This window comes from Aspergillus puulaauensis, chromosome 2 (assembly GCF_016861865.1).
Source record: "Aspergillus puulaauensis MK2 DNA, chromosome 2, nearly complete sequence".
In the NCBI taxonomy this organism is placed as follows: Eukaryota; Fungi; Ascomycota; class Eurotiomycetes; order Eurotiales; family Aspergillaceae; genus Aspergillus; species Aspergillus puulaauensis.
In genome coordinates this window covers 4,624,844-4,644,377 of record NC_054858.1, presented here as the reverse complement: position 1 = coordinate 4,644,377, position 19,534 = coordinate 4,624,844, and the positions used below count along the sequence as shown (strand labels likewise).

Below are 19,534 nucleotides of genomic sequence, written 5' to 3'. Positions count from 1 at the left end.
TTTACTACCCCCTGCTAGTAGATCAATAAACATGAGAAAGGTTCCCCGGCGAGCCTCTACCTGCCTATTCTAGCTAGGGGGGGCCTTCCAGGTGGCGCTGTACCATTACACCACCCGGCCGGCGATATGCTGAGATATAAACCACCCAAGAAATGCTACTTACATATACTTGCTTATAAAGCACAAGAAGGTACTACATAGACTGTGGCTGGCGTAATTTGCTTCCTACTTGGGCGCATTTTGAACGCAATTTTCATAGCCTCATAAGTAACAAGTAGTCGATTCTAAAGACCGTTAAATGCCACGGTAACCGTACTCATCTAGATACGGCATCTGCCAAAGATCGGGAAATGCTGGTGTCTCGCCCATCAGACCTGGCATAGATCCGAATGTCATGAACGTTTGAAGGAAGCTTGGATCCCCAATTCCATCAACTGCAGGGTCGCCCGTAGCCTGGTTGGGGAGTTGTTGGAACGGGGCCTCAGGCTGGCCTGCATGGTCGACCCCGTTCCCATGGGCTGGAAACTGAGGCCCTGAAGCGTTACTGCTATTATTACCTTGATTTATCCTGTCACCTGCGTGCTGTCCAGCGTGCGGATGCTTTCGCCACATCTCTAGATAATCGGTGTCACATAACCTATCAACAACGGCTTCACATTGTCCGAGGCAGATGTCGGTAAGATCCCAGTTGGCGTCATTTTTCATACGGCGCAGGAAGCTCATCAGCTTCTTTGCGCCGGCTACACATTCTTGTGCAGTGTCGGCATTTTCAGCTTCTAGCGCACAGCGGAGGGTCAGCGTGGCGGCCGATGTGAAGTGATACGCTGTATATGGTAGCCAGAAGGTATTAATCTCATCTCTTTCCAAGCTGGTTGTGAAGTCTATTACGGCTCTTGCGGCTTTCCGACATCTCGACCGGTAGTACAGTTTATCTTCATCCACAGCTGACTCGTTGGATCGGTGGATCTCCAAGAGAGCAATTCTAGAAAGGCATAGCTTAACTGCCAGAAAGGAGAGTTGTAGATTTAGGGCCCCTGCTGCTTTTCTCTCGAAGCTCGGCGAAGTGGGGCATAGCCAGGATTGTAGACTTTCTTCCCACTCGTTCAGTGCGGTTTCGTGTCGTCGCAACTCCCTGAAGGAGCTCTCCAGAGGCTGGGTATCCAGGACATATATTAGTGGCAATATTTTCCCGAGAAGAGAAGTCAGAGAGCAAAGAGCAATAAAAGAGTAAGCTCCCTGTATTCGAGCATCAGATGGGAATGTTGCATCAGATGGCATGCTAATCAGCAATGAGTCCGAGTCCGGTAATGGCACATCCCAAACTGATTTGTGTATATGAGGGGGCGTTCCGTGTGAGAGACTCGCCCTAAGTTGATCAGCATTTTCTTTCATCTATACCAATATAATAAGCTTGATAAAGGGAACCGCACCATTGGTCATGAATCAAAATCCCCCACCAAGTTCGTATTCGAAGACTCTTCTGACGAGGGTCAAGACCCCATGTGGTAGGGTTTCGGTTTAGTCCCAGGCTCTGAGACAGCGCAACAACCCGACCGACATTGATGGCATTATAGGTGATGGAAGTGATTGGACGACCTAGGAGATCCAAGATGCAAGCCAGGACGGTGGAAAAATTGGGGCTCAGAAAATCATCATTCATCGCACTGACGGTCAGATTCCACATGTATCGAATGTCTGGCACGGGACGGCTAGTAGCGGTAATGTTTGGGGAACTTCTCCAGAGAAGGAGCGAGCAAGCATAAATCTCACAGGCTAGTGCATACGGAAGACCATCATGCTGGTAAGCCTCTAAGACGGTCTTCTCGTCTAGAATCGGGAATGGCGGTTGGATGTTGTTAAAGTAGCTGGAGGGGTATCGTTAGATGCTTCCCGCCCATAGAAAAGAGCCTGTTACGAACACGTTGCATAGTTCGGGCCCCAAGGGCTCAACGACCTTTTCCATCGCCTCGAACTGTTTGAACCCTGCAGTGCCGTTCCCTGAGGGCGCAATGTTACGCTGCCGGGGAACTTTCATGTAGATAACCGGGTTGCGGGTATCATCGGAGTAAACACTGTACGGGTTGGGTCTGGCGTAGGAAACCGCTGTGTTGTAAATGGACGACATGCATCGCTCAAGAACCTGGGCGTCACGAGCCATTGCTGGTCCGACAATGTGACCGGATTGATTAGATGCATCGTTTTGAGTAAAGCCAGGCGTCGCTGCGGATTGGCGTCGTGCGGGTTGATGGACACTCCCCACGTAGTCGGGGTATCCTACTGCAGGCGACGGAGAGGGTCTCGGTTGCTGCCCCTGGATTTCTGGGGGCGTATTGTCTGTCAGACGCCGCCTCTTTGTAGTCGCCGTGGGCTTGTCGACTGCTCTTGAACAGGCGGCCCCGTGCATACGACATAAAAGACATGGCTGATCGGCGATTTCCTGCGTACAACGACTTCTTCGTTTCCGGCAAAAATCGCAGGCCGGTATTTTGTGTGATCTATACGGGCGGGCCGGGAGCGGAGAAGTAGGAGTAATGGGGTCTTTGTTTTTGCTGATATTGTCGGGCATTATCGTAGGTGGTCGGGGGGGGGGGGAGGTTCAATTGCATTGGGAAGGAGCTCGTTCGAGTTGTCGAACGGGCGGGAAAGGGACCCCACCTGAGCTTGGGCGACGGGAAATTGAGGTCTTTCACAAGCCGGTCAAGCTTGGGGCAGACGAGCTATCCCTTTGCAGTACAACACTCATTAGGCACAATGTGACTAAGAAGGTGTTTTCAAATGTCCATAGATCCATCCATGAACCATATGGAATGGTATGTTGGCTTCGAATGCTTAAGTACAGTACGTGCAGATAAAATCCGCGTGACAATTGAAGACCCCAGACCCACAGCTCATATTCGAGTGGAGGCTGCTGTTAAAGTTACCTACGCGCCGGACAACGTGGAGAAATCCCGGGAACAAAACACTCAGGTACGGTGTACAACCCATTTGACTACTTAATTTGTAGTGCTAGCTATTCATACACGAATCGTGTGAAATATCATGCATCATTCATCATATCGAGAGGACGTGATCATCTCGACAGTTCAAAGAAATGCGTTCAAGTTCTCGCCTCCTCGTCCTGTTTCAACCCTGACCCCTCATACCGGGACTGCTTAAGAGTGTTCAGCTCATCCTCCTGTCTATCCAGCTTGTAGTTGCTGGCCCAGAAGCCGATGCCGCCGATAAAGGCCAGGATGGCAACGAGAGTATAGTTCCACACAAGCAAGGGGTCGTCCGATAGACCTACCAGAGCCTGGCCGATGGCAGAGGAAATGGCATTCATGAAAAGCGAAACAGCCTGTACGAGACTGCGCATGTTTTTCGGTGCCTTGGTATAGGCGTACTCGAGAGATGTGACGGAGGCCAAAATCTCAGAAATGCCACCCAGAATGTAGGTGAGGGCCTGCACCCAGACAGAGATGGGGGCATGTATTTCCGGAAGGCAATCGTTAGGTTGATCCCCACATTCACCGAGCTTGTAGATATAGTGTTGAGTGACGGTGGCAACAATCATCCCGCTCCCGGCAACGAAAAAGCCAGCTGTGATACGCTTGAGCGGAGTGAAGTTAATTCCAATACGGCGAAGGAAGGGATACAGTAAGCGGTCGAAAATTGGGATGAAAATGATCAGAGCCAGAGGATTGAAGTTGTTGATGATATCGTTGGGAACCCCACCGAGTTTCATAGTTGCAGCTTGGGATGTGAGGTTGTTGAGCATTTGGTTGTAGGCGAGCCAGTACAGAGGATACCATAAAAACACTCGGCATGCCTTCAAACCACGGGCCACTTCATCAACCCACTCGTCGTCAAAGGTCATCCAATTCGGACGGTTATCTCCAAGAGCGCTAGGCTTAACGGTGTTCCAGAAATCCGTACCATTTTTCTTAAACCTGGCTGTCGTTAGAAGCATGTAGCAGAAGGGAGTTGAAAGTATGGAACATACGTCTTGAAAGGAATGCCGGCCACCTTAGTTGTCTTGACGGACCAGTGATTCCTGATACCTTCCCTAATCAGGCGGTACGCCTGAGTATAAACAGAGCCTGTCGGAGGCACTAGGTGGTACTTTTTTCGGCAGAGGAACAGCACCAGGGGCGCTAAGCAGAACATGAGCGTAGGTAGCAAGAACGACAGCCAAAAACCGACTCCACGTTCGGCGTAGACCATGCTGATTTGACCAGTAAGCGAGCCAACGTTAATCATCAAGTAAAAGTAGAGATAAACACGAGCAACTGTGGCAGCGGGGTCGATTATGATGCGTTCACCTGATGGCAATGTCTTAATCACAGGATGCTCATCAGGGTACTGTTCAGCGATCAGGGCCGATATGTTGGACTTGAAACCACCAGTTCCAACACCCATAATAATCAGGCCAATTGCGAAACAGCCAATAGCGCCATTCGGGTTTGCAATCACAGGAGGGATGGCGGAAATAATGAGGATGACGTGACCGATCAACGCAGCGGCGATGGAAAACATGATTGTTCGGAAACGACCCAAGTATTGATCGGCCACCCAGGCACCAGCGAGAGGCATCACGTAGGCCCAGAAGGAGTTGACTAACAGGTTAGCACCGGACGAAATAGCATGCGAGTATGCTGTGTTACTTACACAAAGTCAAACCAGTAGAAGCCTGCTGGCCCATCCCTAAGGCACCAGGGACGTCGGATCCGCCAGCGAGAGCACCAGTGGTAGAGCCAGGAGGCAGGGGTTGCTGGATGAAGTTGACGACTGTTGCGGGTCAGAAAAAGCCAATAGCGGTTTTTAGAACATAGGTCGCGTACAAACAGCGGTGGTTCCGTAGTAGGAGAAACGCTCGCAAAGCTCGACGAAAGCCACAGAGAAGGTGATCCAGTTAAGAGGACCAGCAACACGACGGAGAGTTTGCATCTCCTCAGTCGTGGGGTGAAGCTTGTTCAAAGCCTCATTTTCCTCGCCCGCGGGGTACTGGGGAATGGATTCCTCAACGATGGCCTCCTTGGCGATCAGGTCCTTCTCAGATGGGAGCTGGGCATTTTTCTGGGCGGCGACGACTTCGCCAATCTCAACAGAGTCGGCCGGATTCATGGCGACGATCTGGTATGGGATCCTGGATGACAAGACTGTACGGAGGGGTCCCACGAGAGAAGAGAAGAAAGGAAAAGTTAAAGGATGGCGGGGAAGCAATGCGCTTTTAAGGTAGGAGCCGGGGCTGCACGAGAAAAAAGAACAACAAGACAGCAGCGAATCATGGGGCTGGAGAAGGAATCCAACAGGATGGCTATCGCGTGCCAGCAGCAGGCGAGAACAAAATGGATGGATCCATCGTCTAAGGGTGTCGGGGTTCGCCGCAGGCTTGAGAGCAAACTTAGTACTGCTTGGCCATCCGTCGACCTCGCAGTCTCATCGAGTCTACAGATGATAACAGTATAATTTCCGATGGCACCATGATCCATCCCGGGGCTTTGGCCGAATTAGTGCTGCGCAACATCGTTTCGTATCAGCGCCCAGCCTGCTGGCCGGCTGTAACCGACCAGCAAAGCAAGCCGATTGTCCAATAATAAGCATCTAGGTTGATTCTGGAAGGTCTTTCTGGTCTTAGTCCTGCTTGGAGACATGCTTCTTCTTTCTTTGCAATTAAGAGCGGAGAGGGCTTATCACTCTCCTGAAGCCACCTGACTTGGCGTTATCAGAGCTCCACAGTGCGTGATTGGCTGGCCCCTCGTGGCGGATTCAAGCACAGGCTCTGGGAGTTGTTCTCCAGTGTAACCTTCCCGCTTGGCACATCCAATCAGGGCTCAAATGATCTGTGGATGCGACCTCAAACTGCAGGGAAGTCAAGTCCCAAACTCAATCAGGAGCACTTTTGTGTTCGAGGGCGGGTAGAACCCCGGAATCAGTCCCTCCGATCATTTCGTTGTGTCTCTGCTATTGGTAATCGCCTCAATCCAGTTTTTGCGAAGATATGAGATGAGATGTCTGGGCCAAGGCTCGCCAAGCTATCCAAGGACAAGGATGCTATTTCTCTTTGATAATATTAACCCGCTAATTTCACCTCGGTAGATGAAACTGGCTAGGATGATAGTTTGCTCATTGATAGCGAATATTGCTAAGTCGCATTGGGGAGGCTGGATTCGAGACTCGAGAGATGGCGCCATTCCGCCTGTCTTGCTAACAGCCTAGCACTCATCCGGTGTGCTGGTCGAGAGTACACCGTACAGAGCACAAAGCACAGAGTACAAAGCCGGAATGTGAGTGGTAGCATTTCGTTCCACTAACGACCAGGAAGAGTAATGATCAGTCATTCTTGAAGAGGGAGAAACGCAGCGCTGTCCTGCAGATAAGCTTCCAGAACCTTGAGAACGTTCGCTCGCAAAAAGCACGAGGTATCAATGCAGGGTTCCATCCCCCAAGCCCGGGGTGGCCCACACAGCAGCCTGTCAATTTTCAAAGGATCGAGATGGATGCACATCCCAGCTGTGCTTTACTTGAACCAACCAATAATTGCCATCGGAGTCCGCGAGAGTCATGCGGAGATTCTCATCTTATCTGGCTTTGGTGGCGGCAATCCTCGGCCCCTGCTTGCGATGCCTGTGAACCACACCACAGGCGTGAGTCGAGTGACCACGGTCAAACTCAATTTCAACTCTTCGCTTGTGGAGACAGGGGCATTAACAATTCTGTGTCCTCTCTCAACAATCGCGCCACATCCCATCGCTGTCGACCACACCCCGGCATCGAGCACATTGGCTTCCAGTTATTACCGAGAAAATCTCCCAACTAACGGTCTGTATATCGGCTTCCAGACACTTAGGGCTTTGCTTACTCCCGAATAGAGAGCCCTAATAACTGATCTCTAAGACGCTGGACTTCCCATCTATGCCTTATCTATATTTGTGTAGATGGCCTAAGTTTTAAGTAAATAGATGCCACAGCCCTTTTGTTTGGTTACTATTGTCCCCATTGTTGACGTTGCTATCACAGAGGATCGCGCAATATACTGAAATAGTTTTATCAAAATTAAGAAGATACTACCAGAGACCTAATCGCTTCACAAGCTCAACCATATATCTGGTCCTTATAAAACAGCGAAGCCCCCAAGGAGGCTCGCACAAAGATGCTATACAGCGCAACCCAAGGAAATCCAGGGCATTTGGTACGGAAATGGAAGCACCTGAGGCTGGCGCTGTACCCAAGAGGACAATGATGTTAGTGCAATGGAACAGCGATACTTCGGAATCTCAGCTGTGATCGGGGAGTTAATGTCTTAAAATAGACTGCACCTACGGCCCAGCTGTGCATTGTTCACCCTTTCTACATCACTTTACATACATATTCAGCCCAAAAACTGGCTTTTAGATGGGACTTACCCCACAACATAGCTGCCGCATCTAATCCTGTCATGTTTCTTTTGGTTATTTATTGTAGTTATATCTTCCTCACTCTAGTATTCCTCGTCAGTTTCTATTCCTATTTCCACTCCCGATATGAGAATGCGTTGGCCATGTGGTTTGCTCAGCTTAATTTACTCAAATATAATCAATACTAGAATTTATATCAAAACCAATGATATAAAAGGGGTTTTCGTGTCTATGGAAGGTGCTGGGTCTGAGGGTTATGCAGAGTATCACTTGATTTTGCTCTCAGATCCCCGGCCTTCCTCACTCTCATCAACCGGCCTTGTCCACCTCTTACGCTTCATTCTTCCCAAGACACTCGGTGAAAGGATTACCACACGAGCGACCTCTCCGAATAGTCGAGAAACTATACCGAAAAAAAAATGATAACCTTCTCGATCGTCTCCCAGTTCTTTATCCTCGGGGCGCTGACTTTCTGGGTCACACATGGACCCCGCACCAAACAGTCCGACCTCGACAGTTGGCTCTCCAGCGAAGCGAACATTGCTCGCACCGCTGTTCTTAATCTAATCGGCGATGATGGCAAATGGGCCCAAGGGGCCGCGGCAGGGGTGCTGGTTGCAAGCCCAAGTCGGTCGGACCCAGACTGTACGTTAGCCCAAGACTCCATGAGCTCGGATTCTCACTTGGGTATTGATGAGAAGACTTCTTTACCTGGACACGAGATTCGAGCCTAGTGGTTAGGACATTGGTGGAGATGTTCAGGGAAGGTGATTCCGACCTTTTGCCCATAATCCAAGCGTGGATATCGTCTCAGGCGCGGGTGCAAGGCGTGGAAAACCCGAGCGGCGGACTGGATGATGGACAGGGATTGGGAGAAGCAAAATTTACGGTGGATGAGACACCCTTCTCTGGGTCATGGGGACGACCACAGCGGGACGGGCCTGCCTTGCGAGCGACTACGATGATTGAGTTCGGCTGGTGGTTGCTGGTGAGCACGTTGCTCTGTTGGACTTTGAAGCTCAGGATTGACAGCTTGCAGAGTCAGGGCTATCACCAGGTTGCTGCAAACCTCGTATGGCCTGTCATACGAAATGATCTGTCGTATGTAGCACAGTACTGGAATCAGTCAGGGTTTGGTGAGCAAATCATTTCATTGACCCGTGAGATTTGATAGCCTGACGCATCGAGATAGATTTATGGGAGGAGCTCTACGGGCGCTCGTTCTTCACTTTATCCGTATCCTATCGAGCTCTGGTCGAAGGAAATTTGTTTTCGCGAAGTATAGGGTTCTCCTGCCCGGAATGCGTATCGCAAGCGCCCCAGGTTCTGTGCTTGTTGCAATCTTTCTGGACAGGGAGATTTATCCGCAGCAATCTCGACGGCGGTCGAAGTGGAAAGGATTCCGGTACACTCCTAGGCATAAATTGCGCCTTTAACCCTCGCGCGGGATGCGATGATGCTACTTTCCAGCCATGCTCTGCCCGCGCCCTGGCTAGCCATCATAAACTGATGGACACCTTTCGGGATTTGTACGATATCAATGCAGATCGTAGCCAGGACCAGGCTGTTGCAATTGGTCGCTACCCTGAGGATCAGTATTCCGGAGGAAATCCATGGTTCTTGTGCACGCTGGCTGCAGCTGAGCAGCTATACAGTGCCATATATCAATGGAATCGCCTTGGTTCCATAACCATCACACAAGTATCACTTCCGTTCTTCCAAAATTTGCACCCGTCAGCGGTACCTGGAACGTATGTGTCGTCAACTGAGATATATTACCAATTGGTCGATGCTGTCCGTACGTACGCAGATGGTTTCATGCGAATTGTGGTATGTTTATTTTCCTTCATCGACGAGATGCTGTTGGGCTGTAGAAATTTAATTTTAGACAGAAAAGATACACGTCCCATAACGGTTCGCTCTCGGAGCAATTTTCAAGACGCGACGGATCTCACATGTCCGCATACGACCTCGCATGGTCGTATTCGTCGTTATTGACAGCGAATCGTCGCCGGAATGCGATTGCCCCGTCACCATGGGGAGCGCCCGGGACACCGAGCGTCCCGCCGACTTGCTCCGCTACGAGTGTGCAGGGGACATACAGCGCTGCTACAATCAGTGCTTGGCCCCCTATCAAGGGATTTCCAATTGCAACACCTATGCCATGTGAGGCCCCTTCTTTAGTTTCCGTTACCTTCGAAGTTACCGCCTCAACTGTATGGGGAGAAGACATACGAGCCGTCGGCTCGACCTTGGACCTTGGTAACTGGGACCCTGCAAAGGGGGTTGCTTTCCATGCCGACCGCTATACCTCCTCCCAGCCAATATGGTATGCCACAGTCAAACTACCAGCGGGCCAGAGCTTTGTGTACAAGTACATTCGGACGAGAGACGGCGAAGTCGTGTGGGAAGGAGGTCTCAATCGACAATTAGATACCCCTGCGGTTTGCGGGACGAAATCGCTTTACAGGAGGGAGGCTTGGAGGTGATGCGGCTGTGAGGAAAGGTGTACTCAAGCATCCGGCAAAGGATTGTTGAGAATCAAAGTTGCAGTTTTCATGTTCGCACGTCTGCTAGTGTACTCTTATTGGCCAAAAAAGTGGAATTCGCCGAGAGAGAATATTTATCATGGATGCTCCCACCAATCTTTAGGCAAGGATGTGTGGTGTTAACTCGGTTTTGAAGACATCCCAGGCTCCTCGCTCAATTATTATAGTCCGTAGCACAACGAGGCTTAACGGATGACGTATTCAACAGTATTGACAATGATGGCGTGAGATTCTCCTGCCTGGAGGGACTGGGTCCACGGTCCCTTGCTGGTGGCTGATAACTCCTTGCTTAAGAACTCCTTCCCAAGCTCAGCGTCCTAATTGGGTGTACGGAATATAGATAAACACGATACAATGTTGCAAATCCAGGAATACAAGTTCCTAAGTCAAATTGACGGAACGAACTCGGAATAACTTGTTCGATACTTCGGTGGATCTTATTTGGCAGATCGCGTCATCGGCCCTAGTGAGTTGCAACCCGCCGATCAACCAGCACCGGTTAAGATATTCGGAATCGGACGCTTTGCGCGTGCGGTGCATAAAGCTGCGATCCCGCTCAATTCCGTGCAGCAGAACTCCAAAGCTGCTTCCCCGAGGAATCATCATGAAGCTCAGCAGTCTCGTTGCTTTTGCGGGGCTGTCGGCCCTCTCCGAGGCCAGCCCTAAGTCCCGGCCCAACTTTCTCTTCGTCTTCACAGATGACCAAGACTTGACTATGAATTCCATCGAGTACATGCCCCACGTTAGCAGTCGCATTCGAGACCAAGGGATTGATTTCACGAATCACTTTGTTACTACCGCGCTTTGCTGTCCCTCACGCGTCAGCCTGTGGACGGGGAGGCAAGCCCATAACACGAATGTTACTGACGTCAGTCCACCGTACGGTAAGTGGATCTGGGTTCTGCATTTCTGAACCTGAAGCTGAAGTTGGCTATTATAGGTGGGTATCCCAAGTTCATTTCGCAAGGCTTCAACGACGACTGGTTTCCCGTGTGGCTGCAAAATGCCGGATACAACACCTATTACGTCGGCAAGCTATTCAACGCCCACAGCGTTCAGACATACAACAACCCATTCGTCAAGGGATTCAACGGCTCGGACTTCCTCCTAGACCCATTCACATACTCCTACTGGAAATCAAGTTATCAGCGCAATCGCGAGCCCCCAAAGAGCTACGCCGGTCGGTATACGACAGACGTCACGGAGGAAAAGGCACTCGGCTTCCTGGACGATGCGTTGGAAGACAAGAAACACCCCTGGTTCTTAACCGTTGCCCCCATCGCGCCGCATTTCGAGCAAGACCCCGATCGCACCGCTGGGACACCGCCGCAAGCACCGATCCCAGCGCCTCGCCATGCACATCTCTTCCCTGATACTCGCGTACCGCGCACGCCGTCCTTTAATCCACTTAACGTAAGTCCCGTTCCCAACCAAAAAGTATTCGAGATCTGATAAGTTGCAGCAAACCGGCCCCAGCTGGATAAAAGACCTAAAGCGCCAAAATCAATCCGTTGTCGACTATGAAGACTTCTTCTACCGCCAGCGTCTCCGCGCCCTGCAAGGTGTCGACGAAATGGTTGACAAGCTTCTAAACCGCCTAGAGCGCAGTGGCCAGCTCAATAACACCTATGTGATTTACAGCTCCGACAATGGGTTTCATATCGGACAGCATCGGCTCCCGCCTGGGAAATCGACTTCCTATGAGGAGGACATTCGCGTGCCTTTTTTCGTGCGCGGACCGGGGATCAAGCCCGGCCAGACGGACTCCCAAGTCACAACGCACATTGACTTTGCTCCGACGATATTCGAGCTTCTCGGGTTACCATTACGGAAGGACTTTGATGGAACACCGATGCGGATTGCTAAAGATAGTGCTGCTGTTGCACATGAGCATGTCACCGTGGAGTACTGGGGAGCTGCTGTGCTTGAAGGCGATTATGCGAATCTCTGTATGTTTATCAAATTTGTATACCCTCCTCGTCCGACCCACTGTCGACTGACACACAACACAGCCCCCGAGAGCACATACCGCATGCCAAACAACACGTACAAATCCGCGCGCATCGTCAGCGAAAAGTACAACCTTTTCTACGCTGTATGGTGCACCGGTGATCATGAATTATACAATCTAAATGTATCATCTCCCCTTCCTTATTACCGTCTCAAGGAAGAAATTAACAGTCAATCTCAGGCCGACCCGCACCAAATTCACAATGTCTACACGTCCGCGCCCCAGCCCTTCAAAAATCGGCTCGATGCCCTCCTCCTCGTCCTGAAATCCTGCGCCGGAAGCACATGCATCAAGCCGTGGGATGAACTGCACCCCGACGGTTCAGTGCAGAGTCTCGTTGACGCGTTAGACCCGCAATACGATGAATTCTACGCCGGATTGCCGAGGGTAGCCTACTCGATTTGTGAGGATGGGTATCTTATTGCCGCGGAGGGGCCTCAGTGGAGTGGTGTAAGCTTGGATAAAGAACTCTAGGGAGGGTTACTATTTACGTATATAACGGGTTCATGAAAAGACTTATGTATATATTATGATAGAAATTGGGGAATATCTAAATAGACACGCATCCAACGCAACTATACCACATGGTTCGTCGTATATAGTAATATGATCATGGTTTGGTTCCTAAGAAACACCCGCCTATTGTATTTACCTTGTTACACTTTCAGGCAATCAAATAACCCCGACCTAGTTCGTGTGGGCATTCAGACCCAGTTACTGCGCTGGGTCCGGGGCTGGTGGATTTGTTTCGTATGCTCAAGTCTCACATGAGACATTCAAAAATCATTCTTTTCAATCTTCGACTTCTTTGTATCCTCTGAAGCGTCATTTATGACGATGTTGACGGTTAAGAGCAGGTAAATATGACGGAGAGGGAGATATGGTAGAGACTGTTGATTTCTGTTCATCCAGTGCGAAGTTTAGAAGAAAGTGCTCATCACAAACTCTGCCTCTGTTTTCTCTTCTTCCTCATCTGCTTTCGCTTCATCCTGCTCGCTCTCCCTTCTTCAACCTCTCTTCTCGCCCTCTTACTGTCCCATATCATCCAGCTATATTTCCATCGCCGCCCTCGTATTCCCACCATGACCAAGCTGTTGGATCTTCCAACTGAGCTGCTCCTCCTCGTCCTCTCGCACTTCAACCGTTTCATGTACAAGGACGAGCTCCAAGCCCTCTGTCTATCCTCCAAGCGTCTCTACTCAATTGCTCAACCATTCCTCTACCGCGACTTTGTTCGTGAAGTTAACTGCCAGTGTTGCCACAAAGCTGGTACGCCACCAGGACGCATTGTACCCTTAGTCCTTTTCACCCGAGCCTTGATCTCTCGTCCAGACCTCGCCTCTTGTGTACGTAGTGCGGCTTTTGATAACTCAGAAGACGCATATGATGATGAGGATGTCCGCGAGGTGGATTTTGATGCCGATACATTCAAAGTGCTCGCTGCCGGGTTTCAACAGCTTTCTGGTATCTGCAGAGCTCGTTTGTTTATGGAAGCAGCAGCTATGAGGTCCAACCCGTATATGGTCGTTTTGGCGTCTAGTATGCCAAATCTAGAGCACTTGAAATTAACTCTTGGAGAAGAGGGACTATATGACCTTGAGCCACTATTTACCCAATGGCACTCTAATAGCCCCGCTCAGCCATACCTAAGAAACCTGAAGTCCGTTGTGATAAGAGACTTGACCCTTACCGAGTCTGAATCCATGGTCGACCTCGACTATATCCTGGAACTACCCCATCTAGAGGAGTTCACGTTAATAAATCTCAATGGAGACGCCGAGGGCTGTCCACTGTTCGAAATAGAGCCAGAATCCCTAAACATCTCGTCTCTGTCACTCCTAGAGGCTTCTCTCGATACTGAAAGTCTCACTGCAATAGTGGAAGGGTGCAGATGCCTCAAGCACTTCAGCTACTATGGGTGCAACTACGACGGCAACAGTATCGAAGGATCAAGTCAATTCGGTCCTTCCGAGCTTGTATCGATTCTTTTCTCGCAAAAGGATAACATTAAGACACTCAAATGCAATCTTGATTGGGACCACATCCATCCCACTCGTTGGAGTAGGTGCTCGAAATACGGCTCCTTTGCGTCTTTCAAAAACCTCGTCCATCTCGAGGTCGATCAGTACCCCTACACTCCAAGGCAAGAGCTTCCGAAGTCCCTCCACTGCCTTACAATCAGAAATATCAGTTTCTCCGTACTCGATACGGTCGGATCGCTAAATATGCGTACTGTGGATGTTCCCATGTACAGACTTACCAATGAACTCCCGAATCTCAAATTTGTTACCTTGCAACCCCGAGATGACATCCCAAATGGAATGTTAGGAATAAACAGCCGGTATGACCATACAGAAGTTTATGACGACCCCAATGTTCTGTCGAAATTCGCTGTCGCATGCGAGAGGCTCTGGGCTATTGTGAAAGAATGTTCATTCGTTGTTCGAATTGACCACCAGGTGTGGATGGAGTTCTGGTTGAACCACTAAACCTCCAATATGATTGTGTCATGCCAATCTCTGGTCTGCATGGAAAGACAGCATGGCCTGCGGGTTGAAGTACCAAGGTCCCAAGGGAGGGGTGACAAGCAGGGCTAAACTTCAACGATTCAGTCCATTATTCGTCCCCTAGGGGGGAAAGAAAGAAAAGAAAAGAAAAGAAAAGAAAAGAAAATGGGTTCCAAATAACACTACCTTCTCGATTTCAAATGTCAGATGTCAAATGTCAAATGTCCAAATGTTTTGTGTTTCAAAGAGTAACCGAAAACGGGAAAACAGCGGGGCGTCGGGTTCAAGAACTAGCCACTTTCCACTCGATATTCCCAGTACTATAGCTAATTATTGATGCAAGGACTCCGTATAGTAAAACCCGCTAGAATATGTCCGAATGACACGGGTGGAGATTGCCTGTCTTTGTCACGCACTCCGGAAATGGACACAAAAGAGGATTGGCTCGATGGCTGACTCAGTGAATGCTACTAGACCAGAGACTTCCAATGTACTTGTTCAGACACCAGGAGCTTGCCGGGCCGTGATCAACGTGCAAGGGAACCGCTGAGCAAGCGGGCATGCATTAACGCCAATCAAGTGGAGGAATTAATAATTCTTATCACCGCGAATATATGATACTAAGCATGGTTCAGGGCAGGACATGGCTCAGTTATTTGTTAGTGTAGTGATCCCAGGCTACATTGAAACAGCTCATCCTGGCCTGGCGGATTGGCTTTACTCCTAGTAGAACGTTTCCCGGTGGATGTACTCCAGGATGGAGGGGTGGATTGTGCACAAATTATCTAGTGTGATGAAATAGATGGGTTACCACTTACGAGTACTCCATTGGTGATGACCACGCAATGAGAAAAGCCAAGAAGGCGTCCCAAGTCCACCAGAGTTGCGGAACTGTCAGAGTTGGCCAGAGTTTCATTAAATTCATTGCAGCAAACAACCGCTCTGAAGAATTTACCAATAAGGTTCGCGGTTTTTCTTGAATCTTCTCGGCACTGACGTCCACTCCTAGCCCTAAAAGTCAACCGGGGCAATGAATCAAAGAGAAAATCTGCGGCCGAAAAAGCTTTCGTGACCCTCAGGATGCAGATCTTACCATGACTGTGTTCCAACTTTCTTACCGTTATGATTGCTCAAATACTGGACTTGGCCCTGGATCCTTGGGTATTTATAGGAGGCCCTTCCCGAGGCTTTTTTCAGCCAACTCCAACATATCAAATTCACAATGAAGTACCCAAGCCTTGCAATGAAAGCCGCAGTACTGGGACTATGTAAGCTTTCTTAATCATTCTGCTCTTGTACTTTTGTTTCTCATGGTATAGTTATCTTCAACGACAATGCGCTGACTCAATAGGTTCCCTTGGAGCGGCCCAAATCGATACATTCTCGCCGGAAAGTAACAGTGAGATATTCTACAGTGTTACCGCACCAGAGCGCACTGTGTCCTCCGGCTCAGGGCCAATTTTCTTCCAGATTCGCGCCCCGACAACCCTGGAATGGGTAGCGCTCGGCCAAGGGACGCGCATGGCTGGCGCGGATATCTTCGTCCTATATTCAGCGCCATCGGAGAATGTAACTATATCGCCTCGTTCGGGTATGGGGCATGTCCAACCACGTCACAATTCTGAAGCCCAGCTTTCCCTGCTTGAGGGCAGCGGCATCCAAGACGGGTTGATGACGGCGAATGTCCGCTGCGACTCTTGTAGCTATTCGGCCAGTTCATCGTGGATCTTCGCATACAAGAGAGGCGCAGCGCTTGACTCGAGCAGCCTAGAAGCGGACATAAGCATCCACGATGACTTTGGTGGGACTAGTGTGGCTTTGTCAAGCGCCATTTCAACATCGGACAATCCATTCCTCAACTATGACCCGAGCTCTCCCTCAAACCGGCCTAGTGAGGTCGGGCGAGACGCAGGAAACAACGCAAACATGTTGATCGCTCACGGTTTTATCATGAGCATTGCGTTTGTCCTTTTATTCCCCTCTTTCGGTCTGCTTACTGCGCTTCCCATCCGCGGTATCATCGTCAAGGCACATGCGCCACTTCAAATTCTTGCCCTTTGTTTGGCTATTGCAGGGATGGGGCTTGGTATCAAAATGGGGAGAGACAACAGTGTCATGGATGACCCCCATCCGGTCCTCGGGCTGATTGTAATTGGACTTCTCATTTTGTTCCAGCCAGCCATGGGCCTGCTCCAGCATCTGCACTTTCGACGCACGGGAGGAAAGAGTGTCTTTTCTTACGTCCATAGATGGTTAGGTCGATTGGCGATCATCGTTGGTGTCGTCACCGGTGGTCTTGGTTTCCGCTTGGCGGGTATTGGCAGCAATCCCAATACGCCAAAGAGCGCTGTGATTGCTTACTCGGTGATTGCTGGTGTGATGGGTTTGGTCTATGCGACAGTCCAGGTGCTCAGGGCTGTGAGAGAGAACAGAGGGGCAACTGTCCGCAACAGGGATTCAAATGGACGGAAAGAACCTGAGGGGTCGTCAGGGTCTGGGAGTAACGGCCAGAATTCAAGGTGAAACGCAAGGCCATGTGGTAACGGCTGCGTATCGGGAGGATTTCATTCTACTCTGTCGGTAGAGAGCTAGGAAGCAACCTCCACACAGAGTAGAACGACTTAACGACTGACGAGGAATGATATGTGATCGACATTTGAATTGTTCGCTGAGACTTGAAATGGTAATCATCTCCGGAGTAATACACATTGTGTGGTTGGCCATAGGCAAAATAATGCTGCCTGTTGATTATGAGGTTCTGAATAAGATGGCTGTGTTAGTGGATCAGCTACTTATTTTCTTTTTTGAGCTAGGAATCTTCTATTCCTTCGATTAACACGAATAATTAGCATGCGCCACCACTAGATATAGATTTAGTGAGATAGGATACCAATCCTGACAGGCAAGCAAGAGAGGAGATAGGGAACCTAAGATAAAAGATGATAACGCCCTGGGAGGGCAGCTTAAAAGAAAGGATAATCAGGGGTCGGTATCGATAATCCTGAAAAGTGTTCAAGTGTTTTGTGGATTTCATAGGGAACGATGTCGTGATGTGGCTTGTTCTAGCAGGATCTGCGTCGTCATCACGCTGGGCGTTTTCTATGTCTTCGCTCAATTCCACATCATCAATCCGCCTAGGTGCTATGCTGATTGCTGTGAGCCTGTGACATCCATTTTTGTTTCGAGCTTTTCAGCTCAATGGTGCCCGGATGCAGATTCCCCCATATTTTCTCCACTCCCTATTTCTCAACACCCCGCACTAACTCCTCGCCTCGAAATGCATCACTTCCGAATTAAACCACCTTTTCGGGTGGTGAGTAGTATATCTCGACCCTGTCAATACCAAATTTTTGGAAGGCAAGGAAGGACAGGAAGAATGGGTTGACGGTAAAGGGTTGGTCTGTGATCTTGGAGCTCTGTTGGGTATAAGTATAAACTCACTCTTCTCTTTAGTATCAAGAGCTATCTGCCATCTGCCAAGCCCCTCCTGGCACAAAAGCGCTTCTTTGCATATGTTTGTTACATGCAAGCTTTATTGCAGCACTGATAGATTTCACCCTATACTGGCGACGGGGTCAAACTGAAACAATGAAACATGTCTGAATCTTCTGGGCACTGGTGACATGTACGCACATCATGCAGAGCATGCGTGATATGCTGCACTAACCTACTTATTCTCTATTATCAGACTTGAATGCTTCGAGTAACGAAATAATTGTGTTGGCGGCCGTGCAGCTGATGGAGAAATTTGTCAGAGGCAGACTTACTCATGATTGCCGGCGGCGTGGTAACCGCTATATGTGACAGGCAGGTGCGTTAACTGCTTCGCAAAGCAAAGGCCAAATGGAAGCAGAATACTACTCATCTAGTGGACGCATGTGAAGAGGTTCCTGATATGGCGGCTGTGGTTCAGAAGTAGGGAAGTAGTTGCTCCCAGGTTTCTTCTGTGCGTGTTGAAGCAATATGTTCAAGAAAAGCATGCCAAAACATTGAGTTATTCTAGAAAGGTAGACTTATGTCAGAGAAATCATCACAAGCTCATGCCTCCCGGGTTACCTCGCCAGGGTCGGGGTCGACTTCATTGTATGCGTTTTCTTCTTCTATCAGTATCAAATCCAGTGTCTCCGGTCCTATACCAATTAATTAACTTACCAAATACCTTTCGTTGCAGTCGCTGCTATGCGCGGGTCGATAAATAAAGCCATTACTCACTCTTGGCTTCTTCGCCAACATGTGTCTGGCATGTGCCATTACCTCTTGAGGCGAACCTATTGTCACTCCACTTCTTCATTCATATGTGAGTGATCTAGGATGAATCTCTGGCCGAGACCTCCTTATTCATCTAGCTCTAATCCAAGGATTTCAATTCCCGGATTCCAGCTTTACTGTCTCCGCAAAAGTAAGCGGAAGGTAACCTCCTTCGAAGCATCAATGCCACTGCATTTAATTCAGTGTTTACTGCGGCTTATATACTGGGGGAACTGGGATTTCTGACGTCCGACAGCAGTGGCAGTCCCTTAGCTAGAGTCTAGCTAAAAAGCCATAGTAGTTCCATATCTCGGATTTCATGTACGCGGTAAATGCCTGGTTCAAGGTGCCTGCGGTGTTTGCAACTCTTGCAGAGACCGTTCGAGGCTCAGTGAGTATGCAGGAGTTGGACGCTGATGAGACCACTAGGGCGGTGGTTTATTGCGGATCACAAATGAAAGCCAAAACCACCACTCTCGATAATCAAACGAAAATGAGCCGTGCCCCTAGCTCCGGCATTACAGGCGAATAGTGCAGCGCCGACAATGGCCATGATCTTGGAAAGCCGCAGACTTCAATTCATTCGGTATTGTGAAGTCAACCCCACATTGGGCCAAATCGTCAGGGCATTGCGGGTTTTGCGTCGATTGGTGGATACAAAAGTCTCTGGAACTCGGGAACATGCGAGAGGAAGCATGGCGAACAAAAGACTTCGCTTGTTTCCTGGGGCATTCCCGGTCCCATTTCATCCCCGCCGATGTTCGAGCTGGGGGTGTGACTGGTGTGCCTGTTGGGGAAAAGTCGCTGGAGATCTTAGGTCGAGATCCCCCTGTCCACTGCATG

General features: G+C 49.6%; 5 protein-coding genes across 5 annotated transcripts; 3 read left to right on the top strand and 2 right to left on the bottom strand.

Annotated features, from left to right (window-relative positions):
• Nucleotides 1-294: 294 nt before the first annotated feature.
• Nucleotides 295-2,566, bottom strand: APUU_21862S (Zn(II)2Cys6 transcription factor; the record flags this gene model as incomplete). Its single annotated transcript, XM_041700661.1, has 3 exons — nt 295-1,366; nt 1,431-1,865; nt 1,920-2,566. 3 exons carry the CDS (start codon nt 2,564-2,566, stop codon nt 295-297), a joined length of 2,154 nt encoding a protein of 717 aa, XP_041553624.1.
• A 531-nt stretch (nt 2,567-3,097) lies between these two features.
• On the bottom strand, nt 3,098-5,103 carry APUU_21861S (putative MFS peptide transporter; the record flags this gene model as incomplete). The annotated part of the gene is made up of 4 exons (XM_041700660.1): nt 3,098-3,929; nt 3,983-4,595; nt 4,648-4,767; nt 4,821-5,103. 4 exons carry the CDS (start codon nt 5,101-5,103, stop codon nt 3,098-3,100), a joined length of 1,848 nt encoding a protein of 615 aa, XP_041553623.1.
• Nucleotides 5,104-7,795: 2,692 nt separating this feature from the next.
• APUU_21860A (uncharacterized protein) lies at nt 7,796-9,865 on the top strand (the record flags this gene model as incomplete). The annotated part of the gene is made up of 4 exons (XM_041700659.1): nt 7,796-8,021; nt 8,078-8,512; nt 8,569-9,206; nt 9,269-9,865. 4 exons carry the CDS (start codon nt 7,796-7,798, stop codon nt 9,863-9,865), a joined length of 1,896 nt encoding a protein of 631 aa, XP_041553622.1.
• Nucleotides 9,866-10,529: 664 nt separating this feature from the next.
• APUU_21859A (sulfatase family protein) lies at nt 10,530-12,410 on the top strand (the record flags this gene model as incomplete). The annotated part of the gene is made up of 5 exons (XM_041700658.1): nt 10,530-10,809; nt 10,866-11,338; nt 11,388-11,874; nt 11,938-12,020; nt 12,117-12,410. 5 exons carry the CDS (start codon nt 10,530-10,532, stop codon nt 12,408-12,410), a joined length of 1,617 nt encoding a protein of 538 aa, XP_041553621.1.
• Nucleotides 12,411-13,018: 608 nt separating this feature from the next.
• APUU_21858A (uncharacterized protein) lies at nt 13,019-14,425 on the top strand (the record flags this gene model as incomplete). Its single annotated transcript, XM_041700657.1, has 1 exon — nt 13,019-14,425. One exon carries the CDS (start codon nt 13,019-13,021, stop codon nt 14,423-14,425), a length of 1,407 nt encoding a protein of 468 aa, XP_041553620.1.
• Nucleotides 14,426-19,534: the final 5,109 nt, after the last annotated feature.